This window comes from Pleurodeles waltl, chromosome 1_2 (assembly GCF_031143425.1).
Source record: "Pleurodeles waltl isolate 20211129_DDA chromosome 1_2, aPleWal1.hap1.20221129, whole genome shotgun sequence".
Taxonomy (NCBI): Eukaryota; Metazoa; Chordata; class Amphibia; order Caudata; family Salamandridae; genus Pleurodeles; species Pleurodeles waltl.
In genome coordinates this window covers 179802003-179824006 of record NC_090437.1, presented here as the reverse complement: position 1 = coordinate 179824006, position 22004 = coordinate 179802003, and the positions used below count along the sequence as shown (strand labels likewise).

The following is a 22004-nucleotide window of genomic DNA, read 5'->3' as shown; positions in this document are numbered from 1 at the left end:
CAATGCAAGAGCTCATCAGAGTTCCTCTGCATCTCTCTGTTCACCTTCTGTCAAAGGATCGACCGCTGACTGCTCAGGACGCCTGCAAAACCGCAACAAAGTAGCAAAGACGACTACAGCAACCTTGTATCGCTGATCCTGCCGCTTTCTCGCCTGTTTCCTGGTGGTGCATGCTCTGGGGGTAGCCTACCTCCTTCTTGCACCAGGAGCTCTGAAGAAATCTCCCGTGGGACGATGGAACCCTCCCACTGCAACCGCAGGCAACAAAAGACTGCATCACCGGTCCTCTGGGTCCCCTCTCAGCACGACGAGTGTGGTCCCTGGAACTCAGCAACTCTGTCCAAGTGACTCCCACAGTCCACTGACTCTTCAGTCCAAGTTTAGTGGAGGTAAGTCCTTGCCTCCCCACGCTAGACTGCATTGCTGGGTACCACGTGATTTGCAGCTGCTCCGGCTCCTGTGCAGTCTTCCAGGATTTCCTTCGTGCACAGCCAAGCCTGGGTCCACGACACCCTAACCTGCAGTGCACAACCTCCTGAGTTGTCCTCCGGCATCGTGGGACTCCATTTTGTGTCTTCGGGTGAGCTCCGGTTCATGCCTCTTCCAAGTGCCTGTTCTGGTACTCCTGCGGGGGCTGCCTGCTTCTGTGAGGGCTCCCTGACTTGCTGGGCACCCCCTCCGTCTCCTCATCCAAGTGGCGACATCCTGGTCCCACCTGGGCCACAGCAGCATCCAAAAACCCTAACCGCGACCCTTGCAGCTAGCAAGGCTTGTTTGCAGTCTTTCTGCGTGGGAATACCTCTGCAAGCTTCTACACGACGTGGGACATCCATCCTCCAAAGGGGAAGTTTCTAGCCCTCTTTGTTCTTGCAGAATCCACAGCTTCTACCATCCGGTGGCAGCTTCTTTGCACCCTCAGCTGGCATTTCCTGGGCATCTGCCCACTCTCGACTTTGTTGCGACTCTTGGACTTGGTCCTCTTGTTCCACAGGTACTCTCGTCCGGAAATCCACTTTGGTTGCATTGCTGGTGTTGGTCTTCCTTGCAGAATTCCCCTATCACAACTTCTGTGCTCTCTGGGGAATATAGGTGCACTTTACACCTACTTTTCAGGGTCTTGGGGTGGGCTATTTTTCTAACCCTCACTGTTTTTTACAGTCCCAGCGACCCTCTACAAGCTCACATAGGTTTGGGGTCCATTCATGGTTCGCATTCCACTTTTGGAGTATATGGTTTGTGTTGCCCCTATACCTATGTGCTCCTTTTGCAATCTACTGTAACTTTACATTGCTTGCATTACTTCCTTTTGCTATTACTGCATATTTTTGGTATTTTGTACATATATCTTGTGTATATTTGATATGCTCATACTGAGAGTACTCACTGAGATACTTTTGGCATATTGTCATAAAAATAAAGTACCTTTATTTTTAGTATATCTGTGTATTGTGTTTTCTTATGATATTGTGCATATGACACCAGTGGTATAGTAGGAGCTTTGCATGTCTCCTAGTTCAGCCTAAGCTGCTCTGCTATAGCTACCTTCTATCAGCCTAAGCTGCTAGAAACACCTCTTCTACACTAATAAGGGATAACTGGACCTGGTACAGAGTGTAAGTACCCCTTGGTACCCACTACAAGCCAGACCAGCCTCCTACATTGGTTGTGCAGCGGTGGGATAAGTACTTGCAACTACTTTCTCATTGTGTACTTTTCATAAGAGAATAATATACAAAACAAGTTCAGTGTATGTACACCTAACCAAAAAGTTTTGCTTTTCTTCTCTTACACTATCTGCTAAGTGCTGAAAAGTACCTCTAAACTTTCTAAAAGTTTCTAAAAAGTTGAAAAAGTTTTTTTCTGTTTCCTTAAAAAGTCCTGAAACTTTTTCTTTCTTTTATCTTTCCCTAAACCTTTTTCTATCATGTCTGATGTAGGACCTTCTCTTGATCTGGTCAGCCTAGCTTATGACCACCTTAACTGGAAGGGTTTAAGGAGTCTCTGCATTGATAGAGTGTTAGGGGTGGGGAAGAATCCCTCTAGAGAATTGTTATCTAACATGCTTATTGAGAATGATAAAGCCTTAGCTGGCACATCCATTGAGAAGTTAGGAGATGGTTCACACTCTGACTCAGGGGCACCCCCAGTAAGAGTGTTAGATGGTGACCTTCCCAACCTGCCCCTTAGCAGTCCACCTAGCATAGCTGGTACTAATGTGAGCTCACATCACAGTAGGGATGTTATTCCTACAGGCCAGGTTGTTAGGGTGCCAACTGTTAGGGACAGGTCTCCCTCTGTTCATTCACATCATTCTTCTTTGTCAAAGCATGCCCAACCCACCCACCCTGATGACAGAGTGTTAGAAAGGGAACTCAATAGATTGAGAGTGGAAGAGTCCAGGCTGAAGCTTAAACAGCAACAGCTGGTTCTAGACAGGAAATCTTTAGACTTAGAGAAAGAAAGACAGAGGTTGGGGTTAGGACACCATGGTGGCAGCAGCAGTATTCCAGATAGTAATCCTGTGAAAGAGCATGATTCTAGGAATCTGCATAAGATAGTTCCCCCTTACAAGGAGGGGGATGACATTAACAAGTGGTTTGCTGCACTTGAGAGGGCCTGTGTTGTACAGGGGGTCCCTCAAAGGCAGTGGGCTGCTATCCTATGGCTATCTTTCAGTGGAAAGGGTAGGGATAGGCTACTTACTGTGAAGGAAAGTGATGCCAATAATTTTACAGTTTTGAAGAATGCACTCTTGGATCGATTTGGCTTAACCACTGAACAGTACAGGATTAAGTTCATAGAAACCAGAAAAGAGTCCTCACAAGACTGGGTAGACTTTGTTGACTATTAAGTGAAGGCCTTGGAGGGGTGGTTACATGGCAGTAAGGTTTCTGACTATGAAAGCCTGTATAATCTGATCCTGAGAGAGCATATTCTGAATAACTGTGTGTCTGATTTGTTACACCAATATCTAGTTGACTCAGATCTGACCTCTCCCCAATAATTGGGAAAGAAGGCAGACAAATGGGTCAGAACAAGAGTGAACAGAAAAGTTCATACAGGGGGTGACAAGGATGGCAAGAAGAAGGATGGTAAGTCTTCAGACAAGGATGGGGACAAATATAAAAATGAGTCTTCATCAGGCCCACAAAAACACTCTGGTGGGGTGGTGGGTCCAAATCCTCTTCTAATCAAGTAAAGAAACCATGGTGCTATTTATGTAAAGTAAAAGGCCATTGGACAACTGATGCCAGTTGTCCAAAGAAAAGCACCAAGCCTCCCACTACCATAACCACTACTGCTACACCTAGTGCCCCTAGTAATAGCAGTGGTGGTGGGAGCAAACCTACTAATAGCAAATCCAAGGGAGTAGCTGGTCTCACTTTTGGTAATTTAGTTGGGGTTGGTCTTGTTAGGGAGACCACAGAGGCTTTGTTAGTCTCTGAAGGTGCCATTGATTTGGCCACCTTGGTTGCTTGTCCCCTTAATATGGATAAGTACAAGCAACTTCCCCTAATCAATGGTGTTGAGGTTCAGGCCTACAGGGACACAGGTGCCAGTGTTACCATGGTAATAGAGAAACTGGTACACCCTGAACAACACCTACTTGGTCACCAGTACCAAGTGACAGACGCCCATAACAACACTCTTAGCCACCCCATGGCTGTTGTGAATCTCAACTGGGGGGGGGGATTTACTGGTCCAAAGAAAGTTGTGGTTGCCTCAGATTTACCTGTAGACTGTCTACTAGGGAATGATTTAGAGACATCAGCTTGGGCAGAAGTGGAGTTGGAGGCTCATGAAGCAATGCTGTGCATTCCTGGGCATATTTTTGCTTTAACCAAGGCTCAGGCCAAAAAGCAAAAAGGACAGGGTGACTTGGATCCTGGAACAATGAACCAAGTGCTCCCTAAAGCTAGGGTTAGTAAGGGTAAATCCCTACCCACTATCCCTCCCTCTACAGATGATTCAACTTCTGAGGAAGAAGAATTTCCCCCCTGTGCAGAACCTTCACCAGAGGAGCTGGAAGCAGACACTGCTGAGCCTTTGGGTGGAGGGGGGCCTGCCAGGGAGGAGCTGAGTGTGGCACAGCAAACCTGTCCCACATTAGAGGGTCTAAGACAGCAAGCTGTCAAACAGCAAAATGGGGATGTCAGTGGCTCACATAGAGTTTACTGGGAGGACAACCTCTTGTATACAGAGGCAAGGGACCCACAACCTGGAGCAGCCAGGAGATTGGTAATTCCCCTGCAATACAGAGAGTTCCTCCTAACTCTAGCACACAACATTCCCTTGGCTGGACATTTGGGTCAAATTAAAACATGGGAAAGGCTTGTCCCCCTGTTTCATTGGCCTAGGATGTCAGAGGACACAAAAGACTTTTGTAAGTCCTGTGTGACCTGCCAAGCCAGTGGCAAGACTGGTGGCACACCAAAGGCTCCCCTTATTCCACTGCCTGTGGTTGGGGTTCCCTTTGAAAGGGTAGGGGTTGACATAGTTGGCCCCCTTGACCCTCCTACTGCTTCAGGCAATAGGTTTATCTTGGTGGTAGTGGACCATGCCACAAGATATCCTGAAGCAATTCCTCTAAGGACCACTACAGCACCTGCAGTGGCAAAAGCCCTCCTAGGAATCTTTTCCAGGGTGGGATTCCCAAAAGAGGTGGTATCAGACAGGGGTAGCAACTTTATGTCTGCATACTTGAAGGCCATGTGGAAGGAATGTGGTGTAACATACAAATTCACCACACCTTATCATCCACAAACAAATGGACTGGTAGAGAGGTTTAATAAAACTCTAAAAAGGAATGATAATGGGACTCCCTGAAAAACTCAGGAGGAGATGGGATGTCCTGTTACCTTGCCTCCTTTTTGCTTACAGGGAGGTACCCCAGAAAGGCGTGGGCTTCAGCCCCTTTGAACTCCTATTTGGACACCCTGTAAGAGGTCCCCTAACACTTGTGAAGGAGGGTTGGGAACAACCTTTTTAAAGCTCCTAAGCAAGACATAGTGGACTATGTACTCGGCCTAAGATCCAGAATGGCTGAGTACATGAAAAAGGCCAGTAAAAACCTTCAGGCCAGCCAAGAGCTCCAAAAGCAATGGCATGACCAGAAGGCTGTTCTGATTCAGTACCAACCAGGACAGAAGGTGTGGGTCTTGGAGTCTGTGGCCCCAAGAGCACTCCAAGACAAATGGAGTGGACCCCACATCATTGTTGAAAAGAAGGGAGAAGTCACCTACTTGGTTGACTTGGGCACTGCCAGGAGTCCCCTTAGGGTGCTCCATGTCAATCGCCTAAAATCCTATTATGACAGGGCTGATCTCACCCTGCTCATGGCAACAGATGAAGGACAGGAAGAAGAGAGTGACCCTCTCCCTGATCTCTTCTCTTCCACAGAACAAGATTCTCTAGTGGAAGGTGTAGTTCTGGCAGACTGTCTTACTGCTGAGCAGAAAGACAACTGCATAAATCTCCTGGGTCAGTTTTCTGAACTCTTTTCTACTGTGCCAGGCACCACTTCTTGGTGTGAGCACACTATAGATACTGGAGACAGCATGCCTGTCAAAGTAAGATCTATAGGCAGCTTGACCATGTCAGAGACTGTATAAAACAAGAGGTTCAGAAAATGCTTGAACTGGGAGTGGTTGAACACTCTGAAAGCCCATGGGCCTCTCCTGTGGTGCTTGTACCAAAGCCTCACTCAAAAGATGGGAAAAGAGAGATGAGGTTTTGTGTGGATTACAGAGGTCTCAACCAGGTAACAAAAACTGATGCTCACCCTATACCCAGGGCAGATGAGCTAATAGATACACTGGCATCTGCCAAGTATCTAAGCACCTTTGATTTGACTGCAGGGTATTGGCAGATCAAGTTATCAGAGGATGCTAAAGCAAAAACTGCATTTTCGACTATTGGAGGGCACTACCAATTCAAAGTAAAGCCCTTTGGTTTGAAAAATGCACCTGCCACTTTTCAGAGGTTGGTGAATACAGTCCTGCAAGGGTTGGAGGCTTTTAGTGCAGCATATCTAGATGATATAGCTGTCTTTAGCTCCACCTGGGATGATCATCTGAATTAGGGGTAGGGGCAGTCTTATCACAACTCACTTCTGAGGGCCAGGATCAACCTGTTGCTTTTATCAGCAGGAGGTTGACCCCTAGAGAAAAGCGTTGGTCTGCCATAGAGAGGGAGGCCTTTGCTGTGGTCTGAGCACTGGAGAAGTTGAGGCCATACCTGTTTGGCACTCACTTCATTGTTCAGACAGACCACAAACCTCTACTTTGGCTAAAACAGATGAAAGGTGAAAACCCTAAATTGTTGAGGTGGTCCATATCTCTACAAGGAATGGACTATACAGTGGAACATAGACCTGGGAGTACCCACTCCAATGCAGATGGACTCTCCAGATATTTCCACTTAGACAATGAAGACTCATCAGGTCATGGCTAGTCTTATTGTCCTTCGTTTGGGGGGGGGGGGGTTGTGTAGGAAAGTACCATCTTGCCTAGCATGTTACCCCCATATTTCACTGTATATATGTTGTTTTAGTGTATGTGTCACTGGGACCCTGCCAGCCAGGGCCCCAGTGCTCATAAGTGTGCCCTGTATGTGTTCCCTGTGTGATGACTAACCGTCTCACTGAGGCTCTGCTAACCAGAACCTCAGTGGTTATGCTCTCTCTGCTTTCCAAATTGTCACTAAAAGGCTAGTGACCATTTTCACCAATTCACATTGGCACACTGGAACACCCTTATAATTCCCTAGTATATGGTACTGAGGTACCCAGGGTATTGGGGTTCCAGGAGATCCCTATGGGCTGCAGCATTTCTTTTGCCACCCTTAGGGAGCTCTGACAATTCTTACACAGACCTGCCACTGCAGCCTGAGTGAAATAACGTCCACGTTATTTCACAGCCATTTACCACTGCACTTAAGTAACTTACAAGTCACCTATATGTCTAACCTTTACCTGGTAAAGGTTGGGTGCTAAGTTACTTAGTGTGTGGGCACCCTGGCACTAGCCAAGGTGCCCCCACATCGTTCAGGGCAAATTCCCCGGACTTTGTGAGTGCGGGGACACCATTACACGCGTGCACTGTACATAGGTCACTACCTATGTACAGCGTCACAATGGTAACTCCGAACATGGCCATGTAACATGTCTAAGATCATGGAATTGTCACCCCGATGCCATTCTGGCATTGGGGAGACAATTCCATGATCCCCCGAGTCTCTAGCACAGACCCGCGTACTGCCAAACTGCCTTTCCTGGGGTTTCACTGCAGCTGCTGCTGCTGCTGCTGCCAACCCCTCAGACAGGTTTCTGCCCTCCTGGGGTCCAGCCAGGCCTGGCCCAGGAAGGCAGAACAAAGGACTTCCTCAGAGAGAGGGTGTTACACCCTCTCCCTTTGGAAAAAGGTGTCAGGTCTGGGGAGTAGCCTCCCCCAGCCTCTGGAAATGCTTTGATGGGCACAGATGGTGCCCATCTCTGCATAAGCCAGTCTACACTGGTTCAGGGATCCCCCAGCCCTGCTCTGGCGCGAAACTGGACAACGGAAAGAGGAGTGACCACTCCCCTGACCTGCACCTCCAGGGGAGGTGCCCAGAGCTCCTCCAGTGTGCTCCAGACCTCTGCCATCTTGGAAACAGAGGTGCTGCTGGCACACTGGACTGCTCTGAGTGGCCAGTGCCAGCAGGTGACGTCAGAAACTCCTTCTGATAGGCTCTTACCTGTGTTGCTAGCCTATGCTCCTTCCTAGGTAGCCAATCCTCCTTTTCTGGATATTTAGGGTCTCTGCTTTGGGGAATTCTTTAGATGACGAATACAAGAGCTCATCAGAGTTCCTCTGCATCTCTCTCTTCACCTTCTGCCAAAGGATCGACCGCTGACTGCTCAGGACGCCTGCAAAGCCGCAACAAAGTAGCAAAGACGACTACTGCAACCTTGTATCGCTGATCCTCGCTTTCTCGCCTGTTTCCTGGTGGTGCATGCTCTGGGGGTAGCCTGCCTCCTTCTTGCACCAGGAGCTCTGAAGAAATCTCCCGTGGGACGAGGGAATCCTCCCCCTGCAACCGCAGGCAACAAAGGACTGCATCACCGGTCCTCTGGGTCCCCTCTCAGCACGACGAGCATGGTCCCTAGAACTCAGCAACTCTGTCCAAGTGACTCCCACAGTCCAGTGACTCTTCAGTCCAAGTTTGGTGGAGGTAAGTCCTTGCCTCCCCACGCTAGACTGCATTGCTGGGTACCGCGTGATTTGCAGCTGCTCCGGCTCCTGTGCAGTCTTACAGGATTTCCTTCGTGCACAGCCAAGCCTGGGTCCCGACACTCTAACCTGCAGTGCACCACCTCCTGAGTTGTCCTCCGGTGTCGTGGGACTCCCTTTTGTGTCTTCGGGTGAGCTCCAGTTCACTCCTCTTCCAAGTGCCTGTTTTGGTACTCCTGTGGGTGCTGCCTGCTTCTGTGAGGGCTCCCTGACTTGCTGGGCGCCCCCTCTGTCTCCTCATCCAAGTGGCGACATCCTGGTCCCTCCTGGGCCACAGCAGCATCCAAAAACCCTAACCGCATCCCTTGCAGCTAACAAGGCTTGTTTGTGGTCTTTCTGCGTTGGAACACCTCTGCAAGCTTCTACACGACGTGGGACATCCATCTTCCAAAGGGGAAGTTTCTAGCCCTCTTCGTTCTTGCAGAATCTACCGCTTCTACCATCCAGTGGCAGCTTCTTTGCACCCTCAGCTGGCATTTCCTGGGCATCTGCTCAGTCTCGACTTTGTCGCGACTCTTGGACTTGGTCCCCTTTTTCCACAAGTACTCTCATCCGGAAATTCACTTTGGTTGCATTGCTGGTGTTGGTCTTCCTTGCAGAATTCCCCAATCACGACTTCTGTGCTCTCTGGGGAATATAGGTGCACTTTACACCTACTTTTCAGGGTCTTGGGGTGGGCTATTTTTCTAACCCTCACTGTTTTCTTACAGTCCCAGCGACCCTCTACAAGCTCACATAGGTTTGGAGTCCATTCGTGGTTCGCATTCCACTTTTGGAGTATATGGTTTGTGTTACCCCTATACCTATGTGCTCCTATTGCAATCTACTGTAACTTTACATTGCTTGCATTACTTCCTTTTGCTATTACTGCATATTTTTGGTATTGTGTACATATATCTTGTGTATATTTGGTATCCTCATACTGAGGGTACTCACTGAGATACTTTTGGCATATTGTCATAAAAATAAAGTTCCTTTATTTTTAGTATATCAGTGTATTGTGTTTTCTTATGATATTGTGCATATGACACCAGTGGTATAGTAGGAGCTTTGCATGTCTCCTAGTTCAGCCTAGGCTGCTCTGCTATAGCTACCTTCTATCAGCCTAAGCTGCTAGAAACACCTCTTCTACACTAATAAGGGATAACTGGACCTGGTGCAGAGTGTAAGTACCCCTTGGTACCCACTACAAGCCAGGCCAGCCTCCTACAATGACTCACTGCTAATACATCCTGGAACAATGTGATTATAAGCTCCTCATAAGGTGTTGATTCTGCTTTCCATGTTGCCCATAGGCCGTATTTGAAAAAACAAGATTCTGTGGGTGTAATCAAGCACACCTCTCAAGTAATTTTAGCATCTCAGGAGGGTGTGAAAAAGTCTCTGAATAAACTCTTTCAGCTGAGTGTTCAGGATTATGTCAGACATATTCCTAATTCATAGATAATTTTGTCTGGACCGGTTTTCCCCATCCTCCGCCTTGTTGAGAAGGTCTTGATGCTGCCTTTTGAGCTTGTTGGCCCTGGATTCCAGTCAAGCTATGTCATGTGCATCCTTCAAAGCTGCCAGATCTAGCTGATTCAACCTTTGTTTCAACTTTTTGCAGTGTGTGATCTTGTTTGGCTATGATTTTTTGTGAAATCCTGTTGCAGGAGCTTCATTTCCTTTTTCATCTATAGAATAACGAGGCAGATGTTACTTTTGGTGGATGGAGCTGCCATGTCTTTGTTTTCCGTGGGGTTTGAGGATGTTCCTTGTGTTTACAGTAATGGCAATCCTTCTATCTTGGGAGTCAACTTGAGAGTAGTCAGAATGTGTTAATATAGAGTTCTTTGGTCATTTTGCCATGTGTTGATGCCATGTTGGTGAATATCTTCTACCTTTTGTGGGGTGACTGCACACAGGGTGGACGCTAGCTCTACCATTGACAAGTGCTAGGGGGTGGATGGCGAAATAACCCCTAATGATCCTCTATTATGAGAATGTACCTCTTATATGTATGATGTGAATTCACCAACAACAGCTTCAACCCCTCATCACAAAACAGTGTATCTGCTGTCCCCTGCTTGAAAAGTAAGGCTGCTTCAAGCCCAGGTGGTGTGGCGGGGAACAGAACACCTGCAGTATTCAAGCGAGAGGGCTATGCAAAGAACACCATCCCAGCTTCCCTTTCACCAGATGAGTAGTTTGTGGGGATGGAATACAGGTATGTGTGCCACCGTTAGCCTTGATTTGTTATCATTCTTTGCTTATTGGTGAGATGGTCGCTTTTAAGGTAGTTCACTGGAGATCACAAGAAGTCATAAGTAATTTGCAGTGTGTACAGTTGTGCTGGTGAGTGTGCTCATTGTCTCGTTTCTCAGGCCATGGTGGTGGCATTCTTGGGGATAGAAGGTGAGGAGGAGGCACTCCATTCATCTTTTCCAAGTCTCTTACAGCATGGCCACTGTTACTCCAGTACCACAATGACTGTAGGTAGCTTCCAACGTGCTTCATACCCCTGATGGAAAAGGATCCATGCTCCTAACCGTGTATTGACATGGAGGGAGCTGCACAGGTCGGGGAGCTTGGTGAGGCCACTTTTACAGATGACCTCAACATAGACATGCCCATCTGCTCCAATCTTTAACTGCACCAATGTTCAGGCCCTCTCGCCTAAAGCTGATGTATTTCTAAGGCAAGCCCACAATGCATTATACTCCAGTTTTCCAAAATGGCAGAGCAGATCTACTACTAGCATTACCTCTCTCTCCTAACTCCTAAATAAAGTCAAACTTCTTCACTGCCCATAACACCCACCCCACCTCCCTTAGTCCCCTCTCCCCTTCCCAGGACCGAAGACTGCTCACATTCTCCATTTGGTTGCATCTGTTCTCACCTCTCTACTCCACGTGCTAAGTGTATTCATGTAGTCTGCAGGTCTGTCATGGTTTCTTTTGTATGTATTACTTCTAAAGGAAGGATAGTACAGAGTTTGTAGTGGCCCTGAAAAACCTAATTCAACAGATGGTAAACAGCAACCCAAAAAATAGTCAGCCCTGAGGGTCCATTTGTTAGTCCATAATGAGGAATCTCAAAGCGGGACGATGCAAAGTAAATTGTCAATCCCATGTCCATCAAGTTGTGGCTGGGAATGCCGGGTAGAAGAGGAATCCACACAGAAGCACCCACACCAGGCGGTCCGAGCATTCCAGCGAATGGGTGTTCTGAGGGAGGTCAGCGCGCTGAGGGCGAGTAGGCCCTCTCACCCCGGGATCTCACCTTACCAATGAAGTGGGGTTCCAGTGTCTATGTCCTCGCTCATTCCCATTCTTCAAGTTGTTTGACCACCATTGGCCAAAGCAACCTGAGTGGTCTTCCCAATCTCTCCAGGATGTGCAACCCGCTCATCCATGTCACTCCTTGAATCCTCCCCCTTGGTGTTCCCAAGCCTCCAGCACCTCTGACCAGCCAATGGTCATCTTCTCACTCCCCAGACATCCTTTCTAATCAATACCCTCTCCTCTGCCCTGGCCCAGGTTTAGTCTCTCACCCAGGTGGGAATCTCTGGGCCTATACCTGCCTTCCAGTGCAGTGCTATTGGGTGCTTGGTCAGCGCCAGAGCTAAGTCAAATAGAAGGATGAAATCAATTTGTTTGCCAGGCAGACAAGATTTGAGAGAGCAGGAAATCCTTTGACCAAAGAAAACTTTGATTGTGACAGTTAGTCACAACTCCTGCAAAGGGATGAGCAGTGAAAAGCTGTTATTACCCTAGAGAAAAGGGAACGGAAAGGAAGAGATTAATGCTACCAGCACAGATTGATTATTTTAAATCCAGAAATGTAACAACATTACAAAAACCACCTTAGCAGCATGCATAGTAAAATCCATGTGGACTAATGGTGTTTATTTTATATAACAAACTAAATGTTGGGAGAAAGATTGTTCTACTTAATTCTTAACTGATGTCAGAAAAATGGGTTTTAGCTACATCACACTTATGAAAACGTGCAGACACTGATATTTATACTATTTTAGCGCTGCATTTGCGCCGCTTTTTGACGCAAAAACGGCGCAAATTTACAAAATACAATTGTATTTTGCAAGTTTGCACCGTTTCTGCGTCAAAAAATGACGCAAATGCAGCGCTAAAAAAGTATAAATATGGGTCTATATTTTGTAAGTTTGTGCCGCTTTTGCGTCAAAAAATTATGCAAATGCGCGCGCTAAAAAATTATAAATATGGGTCTCACTTTTAAGAGAGCACTTGGCGCATGTTACCCTTTCTTATATGTAGTATATGTAGTTTAAATTCTACCTTTAAAAATTACGCAGCTTGGCCTGACTGGTTAGGGCAGAGTAGCAACTGATTTTCATCCTCTTAAATCTGACATTTTAAACATGAAAACAAGATTATTTTTATTTTAGGATTCCTCACCGAACATGGGGTAAGGCATGGTTGTTTCCTAGCTGATGTTACAGGTTTTGCCTCAAATGTGAGCAGATAATGTTTTCTCTGTGGCTCTCATTTGAGATTAGATTTTCACGTTTGGTCATTTGTGCGCAGAAACAACTGACCTTCTTCGACAGTAAAATGGTTCTGATTTGTTTGCAAAAAATGGTATGGATGAATCTGTGTATTTTGGGGCACTCGAGCTACCCAGGCCATTGCTACTCTCGCATTCACAGAACATCAAAGTCTTTGCTTGTCAAAGAGTTGAACATTTTAACTCCTAGATGTTAACAAGACCTAAAATATACAACTATTATTTTAATTGTCAAGCTTCTTCCTCAAAAAGCCAATTTCTGTCCTGCAATGCCTAATTTATAAAAAATGAAGTGCAGGGGCCCTCCTCGGAATGCCACTACAGCCTGCACCACACATTGCCCCTGCCAGCACTGTCAATGGCATTATCAACATAACACCTTTCCATCGTACTCATTCAAGTGTGACAATGCAGACTATTTCAGGCCACACAAAGCTATAATAATGGCGTGAGAGGCTGGTATTTTTCATTTTCAATGCAATTTGACTTAATGGGGCTGTGCTCGCTCATCTCAAAATTAATCAGACAGTGCCACCATGTGGTACACTGTCACTAGAACTGGTGCCATGCCGAGCACCGGAAACAACTGGCTCAAACTAAGCAGTGCTGTCCTATCATGTGGGGAGTTATGCCCTCTTCCAGTAATATACAAGTGTATTTGAAATACAATCTTATTGACTTGTAAACACATTATTGCAGCAGTTGTTGCCTACAATTTATTTATATCTTATCCAGATACAGTAAATGGAAAATATTAATGGCAACAAAACTATATTTTATTGTAGAGGCAGTTTTGATGAACCCACTTGTAAGTTCTGCGTTGGCTGCGTTATGGAGGCGTTTGATTATCTGCATCCTATGGGTATTATTTACAGAGACTTAAAACCAGAAAACTTACTGCTTGATGCTGGAGGTTACATAAAACTGGTAAGATTGGCTTCACATGTGAGCTTCTTCCGTTTCAAATGTATTTAGTTCTTCAATGGTTTTCCCTTTTCTCTCTCTCTCTCGCACACACACATATATGACTGTTACCAGAAAATTTAACAAAACATTTGTTTCTACTCATACATTCCTCAATGAAGCTTAAAAAATACATTGCGCAGATATGCCTGAATTATATGAGAACTAACAAATTATTGATGCAGAGAATACTCATGTGTAAGAACAGCGGCTCAACATTAAAAGTAGTAAAAGATGCGTGTTTTATTAAAGTATCTGTGAATCACAAAACTGATCAATAGGGAAGAGTAATTTAATGTACAATATTGTATGAATTTGTTATGTACAACGGTAGAAACTGATTCTATTTTCCTGTTATTGAATTGAGCATATGTATTATAAGGAACAGATGTACCATATTTGTACAATATAAATTATAATTTACACATAGAAATACAATGCAGTCTATGTACAATCGCGAGATTCAAGATATTTATTAATAAGAGATCTTTCAGATGAAAGTAGGAAATGGAGTCAAAACACAAGGAAATAGTTAAATTGAATGTCTTTCAGAACATCTAATAAAACGAAGAATAGAAAATACAGAAACATACGTTGTTAATAGCTCAGCAAGTATCAGTAAAAAAATCACACATAGGGAATTAATGAATGATGATCACAGCATTATACAAATAACCAATAGCCAAACTCAGACATGAGAAATTGACACAGTACAATGTACTAATATGTGTCAAATCCGAATAGAGCTCATACTCATACACAGAGCCAATTTCAAATTGAATTGGGCAAGCACATCAATTTATATCAGTTTAAAGAACTAAAGGAACAGAAGTGATTGAATTTGCCTCACACACTGAGAGTGCCGTGTGAGCTCCTTCCTTTTCAATATTGATGATGCACAAAATAAATTGACTAACTCACTTCTGTATTTTAGGGGTTTCTCCTTAATTTGTCTATTTGGAGGTGGGCATCCTATGACAAGCACAGAAGCCATTTCACCATGAATGATAAAACCGCTTAAAAACCTTTTTCCAAAACGGTGTACTTTGCTTGAAAAATAAATTAATGCATTTATAATAATAAACTTTTAAGCATGTACTGAGAAATGATATGCGATATACCCATCTTTGTGTCAATCAAATGTTAGCATTTTAATCGACTGGTCTTGCACTAGCATTAATCACTCGAAAGAAACCTGATTCAGAGTGGGAAATTACATTTTGATCCCTCGCAATCAGACGTTTTCACTGAGATCAGAATTCCAAGTTATGTAGCAAATATTGTAACCCCATAAGTTTTCCGTGACTGACTTAGCAAAGTCAAATCTCTTAAAACATTTTACAAAACAATTGTAGAAAAATACAATATATTGCAAATAATAAAACAAAAACAGATTCTTCATTTAATTCTTCATTTTTCCAAAACAAACTGATTAAGAGTATGGTGGTCCTCGGACCGCCACACTTGCTGTGGCTGTCCGACCGCCGCAGTTGTGGTGATCTGAACACCACAGTGATCCCAACGGGCTGACAGTGGCGGAGTTCGGAATCTGGCAGGGCGGCGCTAAAGTCAGCACTGCCCTGCTGACTACGACCTAGTTCTCCGCCAGCCTTTTCAGGACGGTTTTACTGCCATGAAAAAGCTGGTGGAGAACAGGTGCAGTGGGCACAGGGAGCCCCTGAACTGCCCATGCACTTGGCGTGGGCAGTGCAGAGGTCCCCCTGCTCAACACCCTTGCAATGCTCACTGTCTGCTGTGCAGACAGCGAGCATTGCACGGGTGCTGGTGCACCCTGCGAGCGGCAGCATTGCTGCCGGCTCTGTTATGAGCCAGTGACAATGCTGCTGTCACTTTCCTGCTGGGCTGATGGGTGGAAACCTTGGTTTCTGCCCATCAGCCTAGTGAGAAAGTCATAATGGGTCCGGTGAGGAGGTAGCCAGAAGTACCTTAGTCTCTTTTGGAAGTTGAAAATCTCCAGTGGGATGGGGCAGGAGGCTGTAGCCTACAAGAGTTCCACAAGGTCAGAACCCTCTTTAGTAAAGGTCTGGTGAACAGGATTTGATGCCCTGGAAAAAAACATAGCAGGAGCTGCTTCAAAGTCAGGCCACCAGCAACATACCTTCAGTGGATAGATGAGCTGGGTGGTCCTGGTCTTCTCTTGGTTCTTGGAGCAGTGTTTAGCCAAAGTTTTGGATTTTGGCTATCTGAGTACCTTTAACACCACAACCAGGGTCCAAGACTGAAGGGGCACCAGGTAGGGGTTCAGGGCTCACTCAGGCTGGGTCCAGGTGCAGGTTCAAGATGGTTGGAACTTTTTCTGCTACTGAGGCGCTGATCAGTATGAAAGACAACTAGCCCTTGTAGTTACTCTTGTAGACCTCGGTTCAAGTGATGAAACATGGCTCAAGCAGCAGGACTGGCATCTGAGGGTTCAGGGCAGGCTCCAGGTGGTAGCAAAGCAGTCCTTCCAGGTGCAGCAAACCGTGCTTGTAGAGTGCATAGAAGACCACAGCAGCAGGAAGTCCTCTAAGAGTCATTCTGCAGGTCCAGAAAGTGAACTTAAGAGTGGGTCTGAGGGGCCCCTTTTTTATAGTGTGACTTCCTTGAAGTAGGAGGAGTTTCTAAAGAATTCCCTTTGAAGTGCTTGAAGTTTCCCGACTCCTCTGTCTTGGCTTCAAGATGGCTGCATGAACAATGCAGGAATGAAAAAGCCCTTTGTGTGAAGGCAGAGCACAGTCTTTTCAGTTGCAAGTGGGGCTATGCCTAGCTCTGCCCCCGATCCTGCCAGTTGATGGCCCATCCAGGCTTAACTAATCCCTCAATTGTGTGGCTGTCTGGTAGGAATAAACAAAGCCCAAATGCCAACTACACCCAGTCATGTGAGCCAGGACAGGCTGCAATAACCAAATAGATTAGGGCAGGAACATGCCAGCTTTTAAAAGTAGCATTTTCAAAATTGTAACTTCAAATCCAACTTTATCATTAAAACAGATTTTTAATTACAATTTCTAAGACACCAAACATAAATGCTCATCTTTTCCTTATCAAACGTTAGCACTTATTAAATGTAATAAGGCAACCCAATGGTATTCTATGAGGAGCTGTGTCTCACAGTAGTGAAAAATTAATTTAGGAGTCTTTCACTACCAGGACATTTAAAACTTAAAAGTACATGTCCAACCTTTTAAATACAATGCACCTTGTCCTCTGAGGTACCTAGGGCCTACCATTGGGGTGACATATGCAATAGAAGGGAGTTTAAGGCTTTGCAAGGGGGTTATATTGGCATGTCAAATTGGCAGTTTAGAACTGCATTCAGGTTGCAAATGGCTGGCCTAGGACATGTTTTAAGGAGCTAATTAAGTGGGTGACACAGTACGTTCTGCTTGCTCACTAGTAGCATTTAATTTACAGGTGCTGGGTATATGGTATACCCCTCTACCAGGTACTTCTAAATTAATGAAACATGCCAATCTGGTGCAAGCCAATTTTCGCAAGTTTAAATGAGAGAGCACACATATGTTAGTACTGATTAGTAGTGGTAAAGTGCATGGAGTCCTAAGGCCAATGAATTCAGCAAAAATAGGACAGTGAAGACAAAAAGTGTGGGGGAGACCACTGTAAGGTCAATAGGTTTAACAGTCAGAAATTCCAAGACTCTGTGCCTTTGCTTCTGAAGTCTCATAGCATTTCTGGGACATGAACATCCAGTAGAGACCTGTATTAGGGAGTGTATTTTGTAACACAAAGATACTGTCTTTAACACATCAAATTGTGGACTCTCAATGCCACTATGCAAAATACCTAAAACTGTTAATTACTCCCAGAACGCTGCTGTACAAATGTACGCCTTCTGACTGGCAGAACCAGTTTGTCATGGCTGTTCAGCCAAACTCATGTTCTGTTTACAGTTTTGTACTAACCGTCTACTTTCCTGCATCCACTGACTCATCACAGAGTGCAAGATGAGCAAACTAAGGAAGTTGGTCATGTCCAAAGAAGGTATCATCAATTGGGTTATGTTCTTACACAAATAATATCTGGCCCTAAGCACAACGTTTCTCTGATTCATTAAGGCAATTACTTCGTGCCGATTTTAAGACGTGTAAGCATTCATGCAGAGTATATTTGCACATTGCACAAAGAAGGTGTGGCCTTAATTGCTCTTATTGCATCCCTCATTGGGCGAGGAATAGATTAATATTGACCACACTCAGAGCGGGACTGGGATCCAAAAAGAGCTCTACCAAAAATGTTGAAACCAGCCCCACTCTCTTCATCCCCTCTTTAAATCTCTTTCTCTTTTAATTCCACCCATCCATTCCATTCTCTATTTCTGTCCTTCCCTCTCTTATATCTCACTCACTGAACTCTCTCAAAAAATCAAGGCACTGCCCCATAGGACCTAACGCCAATAGCCACCAAAAATGTAAAAAATATTCTTATTCAGAATTTCAGGCCTCATCGTGTTGCCACCAATCCTGTCAATGCCAGGGTTTCTTAATTCCAAAAATAAAGTATTCCCCGTCTTAAATTAAAAAAGGTATCCCTTTGTTACTTAAGACAAAGAGAATGTTTAAATGTTGCCTTTGTTTTCTAATGATTTATTTTAACCCCCACACACAGTCTAAATAAATAAATTTGTGTTCACGTTATTTCCTTTGGGGTTCTATTTTAAGTCCCTACCTACATTATTTTCTATGGTAGGGTGCTGCAATACCAGTGGTAGGCCATGTGTGACACTGGACGTACTCCAGGTCTCAGCTGGAGTTCATTTAATACTGTTTTGTCTCCTTTTTGGTTGCAATAACGTTAGAAGTGCAGTTTGTGAATAGCAATGGGCATGCTCTTATGTGGGTGAATGCATATCCTCCCATATCCCCTACTAAGCTCTTTCTAAATCCCTACTGTTTAGCAGTAAGTATTTGTCATTTTTCAGCCACTCCTCCCTCATTCTTCCACATTTACTACTAAGTAGTTAACTTACATGTGTGAGGATCTCCCCACAGAAATAAGAGGTGGAGATTTCCAGTTGTAGGTTTGTGAATTGCATTTTGTAGTAAGTAGTACTAATGTAGTGCTACTTAATGTACAATCACGTACAGTTTGTGAATCAGGCCTGTCGTCATGACCATTGCTTCCTTCCTAGTGTCTACACTATCAACAACTGCCAGGCTTCAATTCTAAATTCATATTTAAATTCTCAAAGACAATCTTGCACTTACTGAGTACATGTACGCAGGATCTGAGTTCTAGGAGCCTTTCTTTTAAAGGCTTACAACTGATCTGGAGCCAGGAGACATAACCATCACCACCAAATTGTGGTCAGACCACTGTCTGAGCACCAGTCTGGTCATCAACTTGTGGAGAATACCATTTACTCATCACCACCTTCTAACCAAGGCAACCGTTTTTAGACCCCTAAAGATGCAACAAATTAACATTTCTACTGCCCCTTCCATTGTGTACCCTCACACCCAACTCAGTGCCATTAAAAGCTATTTTAATAGATACTTATTAAAAGTAAATAACAAGACCAATAAATTATTCAAGATTTTCAAAGAAATCACAATATCATCCAAAATAAACAATTTGATCACTCCATTACAAAAGCAACCAATCACCTTTTCTTTTCCAACAAAGTGAAATTCAATAAGCAACAATAAATTTATTAACTACCCATCATCTAACATTTGCCAAGTTTTTTGGCACCACACAATCAACATGGCGCTGAACGCAAACATGAAAACAACATGGAGTACATGGGGTATGCAAAGTATCCATGCCTCATCAGCCTCCATGCATCCTTATCCAGCTGGTAGCTTCAAAGAACTCAGTTACTAAACAGGCCTCAGGTCTAACTGAAATTATTATCTTCTCACCTATTCACAGTGAGCTCTCTGGCCGAACAAAAAAACACCAATCAGCTCTCTTGTAATTCAGACAGGAATGGCCTGTATAGTAATTGGCCAATCTGAGGCAAAGGTATTAGAGAAAGGTGTGTCAGTTCAAGGGAAGCAACTCAGATATGAACTATCAATCGCTGATGACCAGTCAGCAGGTTGACCAGCCAGAGGCACATTGGTAACACTCATTTACATATATCAGGAAAGACTGAAAACCCTAAGTGAAAACCAACATTCAGTATTGCTGTTACTAGGCATCTCAGTTGCGTATGGCATGCTTGATTAGTCTTTCCTACTCTGATCTCCTAAGACTGCATATGTGTTTTAGGAATAGCCCAAGAGTGGAGGAAATACAATGTGATGATTTAATATCAGAAAAACAGGGAATTTGATGCAGGATTCCGCAATGAACATCCACATCCCATAGACTCTTCATTGCCTACTCATGTCTAAATGCATACATTTTTGTTAAGTTCAAGATGCCTTTTCAGACCTATGTAGATGATACACAGATTGAGATGTGCCTAGGAAATCCCAGTGCTGACCACCTAGACATTCCCCATGTACAGGAATGGAAAAGAGAGTCAAATCTTTGCCTGAGTGACTCAAATCAAATCAGATATACTTTATTTGGTTTAAAACATGTTAACCCTAAAAGGCAATGAAAACAATTCAGAATCAATAACACACAATTCGATGAAAAATACTTATGAGTCGCATTATAGACCCCATTAAGGGCATTGCATCCCAAGCTTCATAGACTGTACAATAAACTACATAGACAATGCCTAAATCCAGTATATCAGTCTAAGATCCTAGTTACCAGTCTAGTTCCTCATTCTGACCTCGCTTTTTAAGTAACCTAACAACATGATGCCAGATTTTAATGTCAGGGAGCATCTGTGAATGCAGCAAAGCAGGCCTAGCTTGTCTGAAGATCCAATCTACCCATAATGGTTTTTGAAATCGTTTGCGCATACGAGAAAGGGCATACAAAAACAAAATGCACAGTGTCTTGAATGGATATACCATCAGATAAACGGGGAACATTGCCTGCCTCATTAGCCCAGCCCTTGGGTACTCGTAACTAATTGTGTATTAAATTAAACCAATAATGGGTTAACAAAAAAATGATGGGTATTAGACATCCCATATTTAATACGATTCCAGAGAAAAAGTAGTTTGAACCAAAACATAAGTTCTAAAAGAAGGCATGAGCAAAGCCCTAGATTATCTTTCGTCTGCCTTCAATATCTTGAAAAATTTCTTGACCCACGCTTTGTTTCCCCTGACAATAGATTCTGAATTGTTAAACAAATCTGGTCATCCTAGTTTGTACAAACAATCCTTGACATAATTGAGCCACAGGATTTTATTGGCAGGACCAAGGCTCAGACAATCTTTTTTTTTAACATAAGACAACAGGGAGCTGTGTCAGACAGTGGCTCAAATGATTCAAGTATCATACAATACTACAATACAATATAAGCATGAGGGTACATATCAGTAAGTATATTATGTGCAAGGTCACAACTGTGCAACAGGAGTACAACATATACCTATGAGGGGGAAGGTCCTTGGGTAAAGGCAACATGACATTACTCGCCTGCTTGTTCCCTACACAATTACACACACCTCTCTAGTTGCTGCATACCTCCCTGAGGAGAGCTGCCTAAGAACTGCAATTTGTCACCTGCTAGTTTGTCCTGCGGGTGGTGAGAGAATACACTCTTATTCAGGGGGTCCCCTCCAATGAAATCGCTGTGTAGTCTTCCTGATCTCCCCCTATGCAATCCATCATCACTTCCCAATTCACTAGGTCTCTCTCTGCGTGTTCTTCCCTACTGACTCTTTCAAGATGTATCCCTTCAGCTACTGCCCATTCTAATATATATCTTCACCAGCTGTCAAAGGCCAGGGGCACCACGTGCACCCAAAGAATTGCTATGTGGCGTCTGGCCAATGCCAAGCCTAGGAGTGTGAATCTATAGTTCATTTTACGTCCTTCCCTAGGTAGCTGCAGAAGGTCCAGAACGTAATGTCGAATTGACAGGGACCGGTGGATCACTGCTATTCTAGTGATGGATTACGTAACTTGCGTTCAGTAGGAGTGCAGTTTTCCGCAACTCCAAGTGATGTGTACAAATCCAGCAGGGGACACAGCACATCGTGGACACTTGGCAGTGCGCATAAGGTATATTGTACTAAGTCGTTGTGGGGGCAGGTAGGCTTTATGTAGATAGTAGAATTGCGTTAATTTAAACCTGGCATTTCTGGAGGTCACGCACACTTGTGCCCTGGCTCTCCTCCACTCATTGTCTGTTAATGGGGAGTCTAG

General features: G+C 44.5%; 1 protein-coding gene across 1 annotated transcript in view; it reads left to right on the top strand.

Annotated features, from left to right (window-relative positions):
* PRKG2 (protein kinase cGMP-dependent 2) overlaps positions 1-22004 on the top strand; it is a 791389-nt gene that overhangs the window by 673708 nt on the left and 95677 nt on the right. Inside the window, exon 14 of the mRNA XM_069237440.1 lies at positions 13583-13724. Within this exon, the coding sequence (XP_069093541.1) occupies positions 13583-13724 (142 nt within the window). The remainder of the gene's footprint in view (positions 1-13582; positions 13725-22004) is intronic.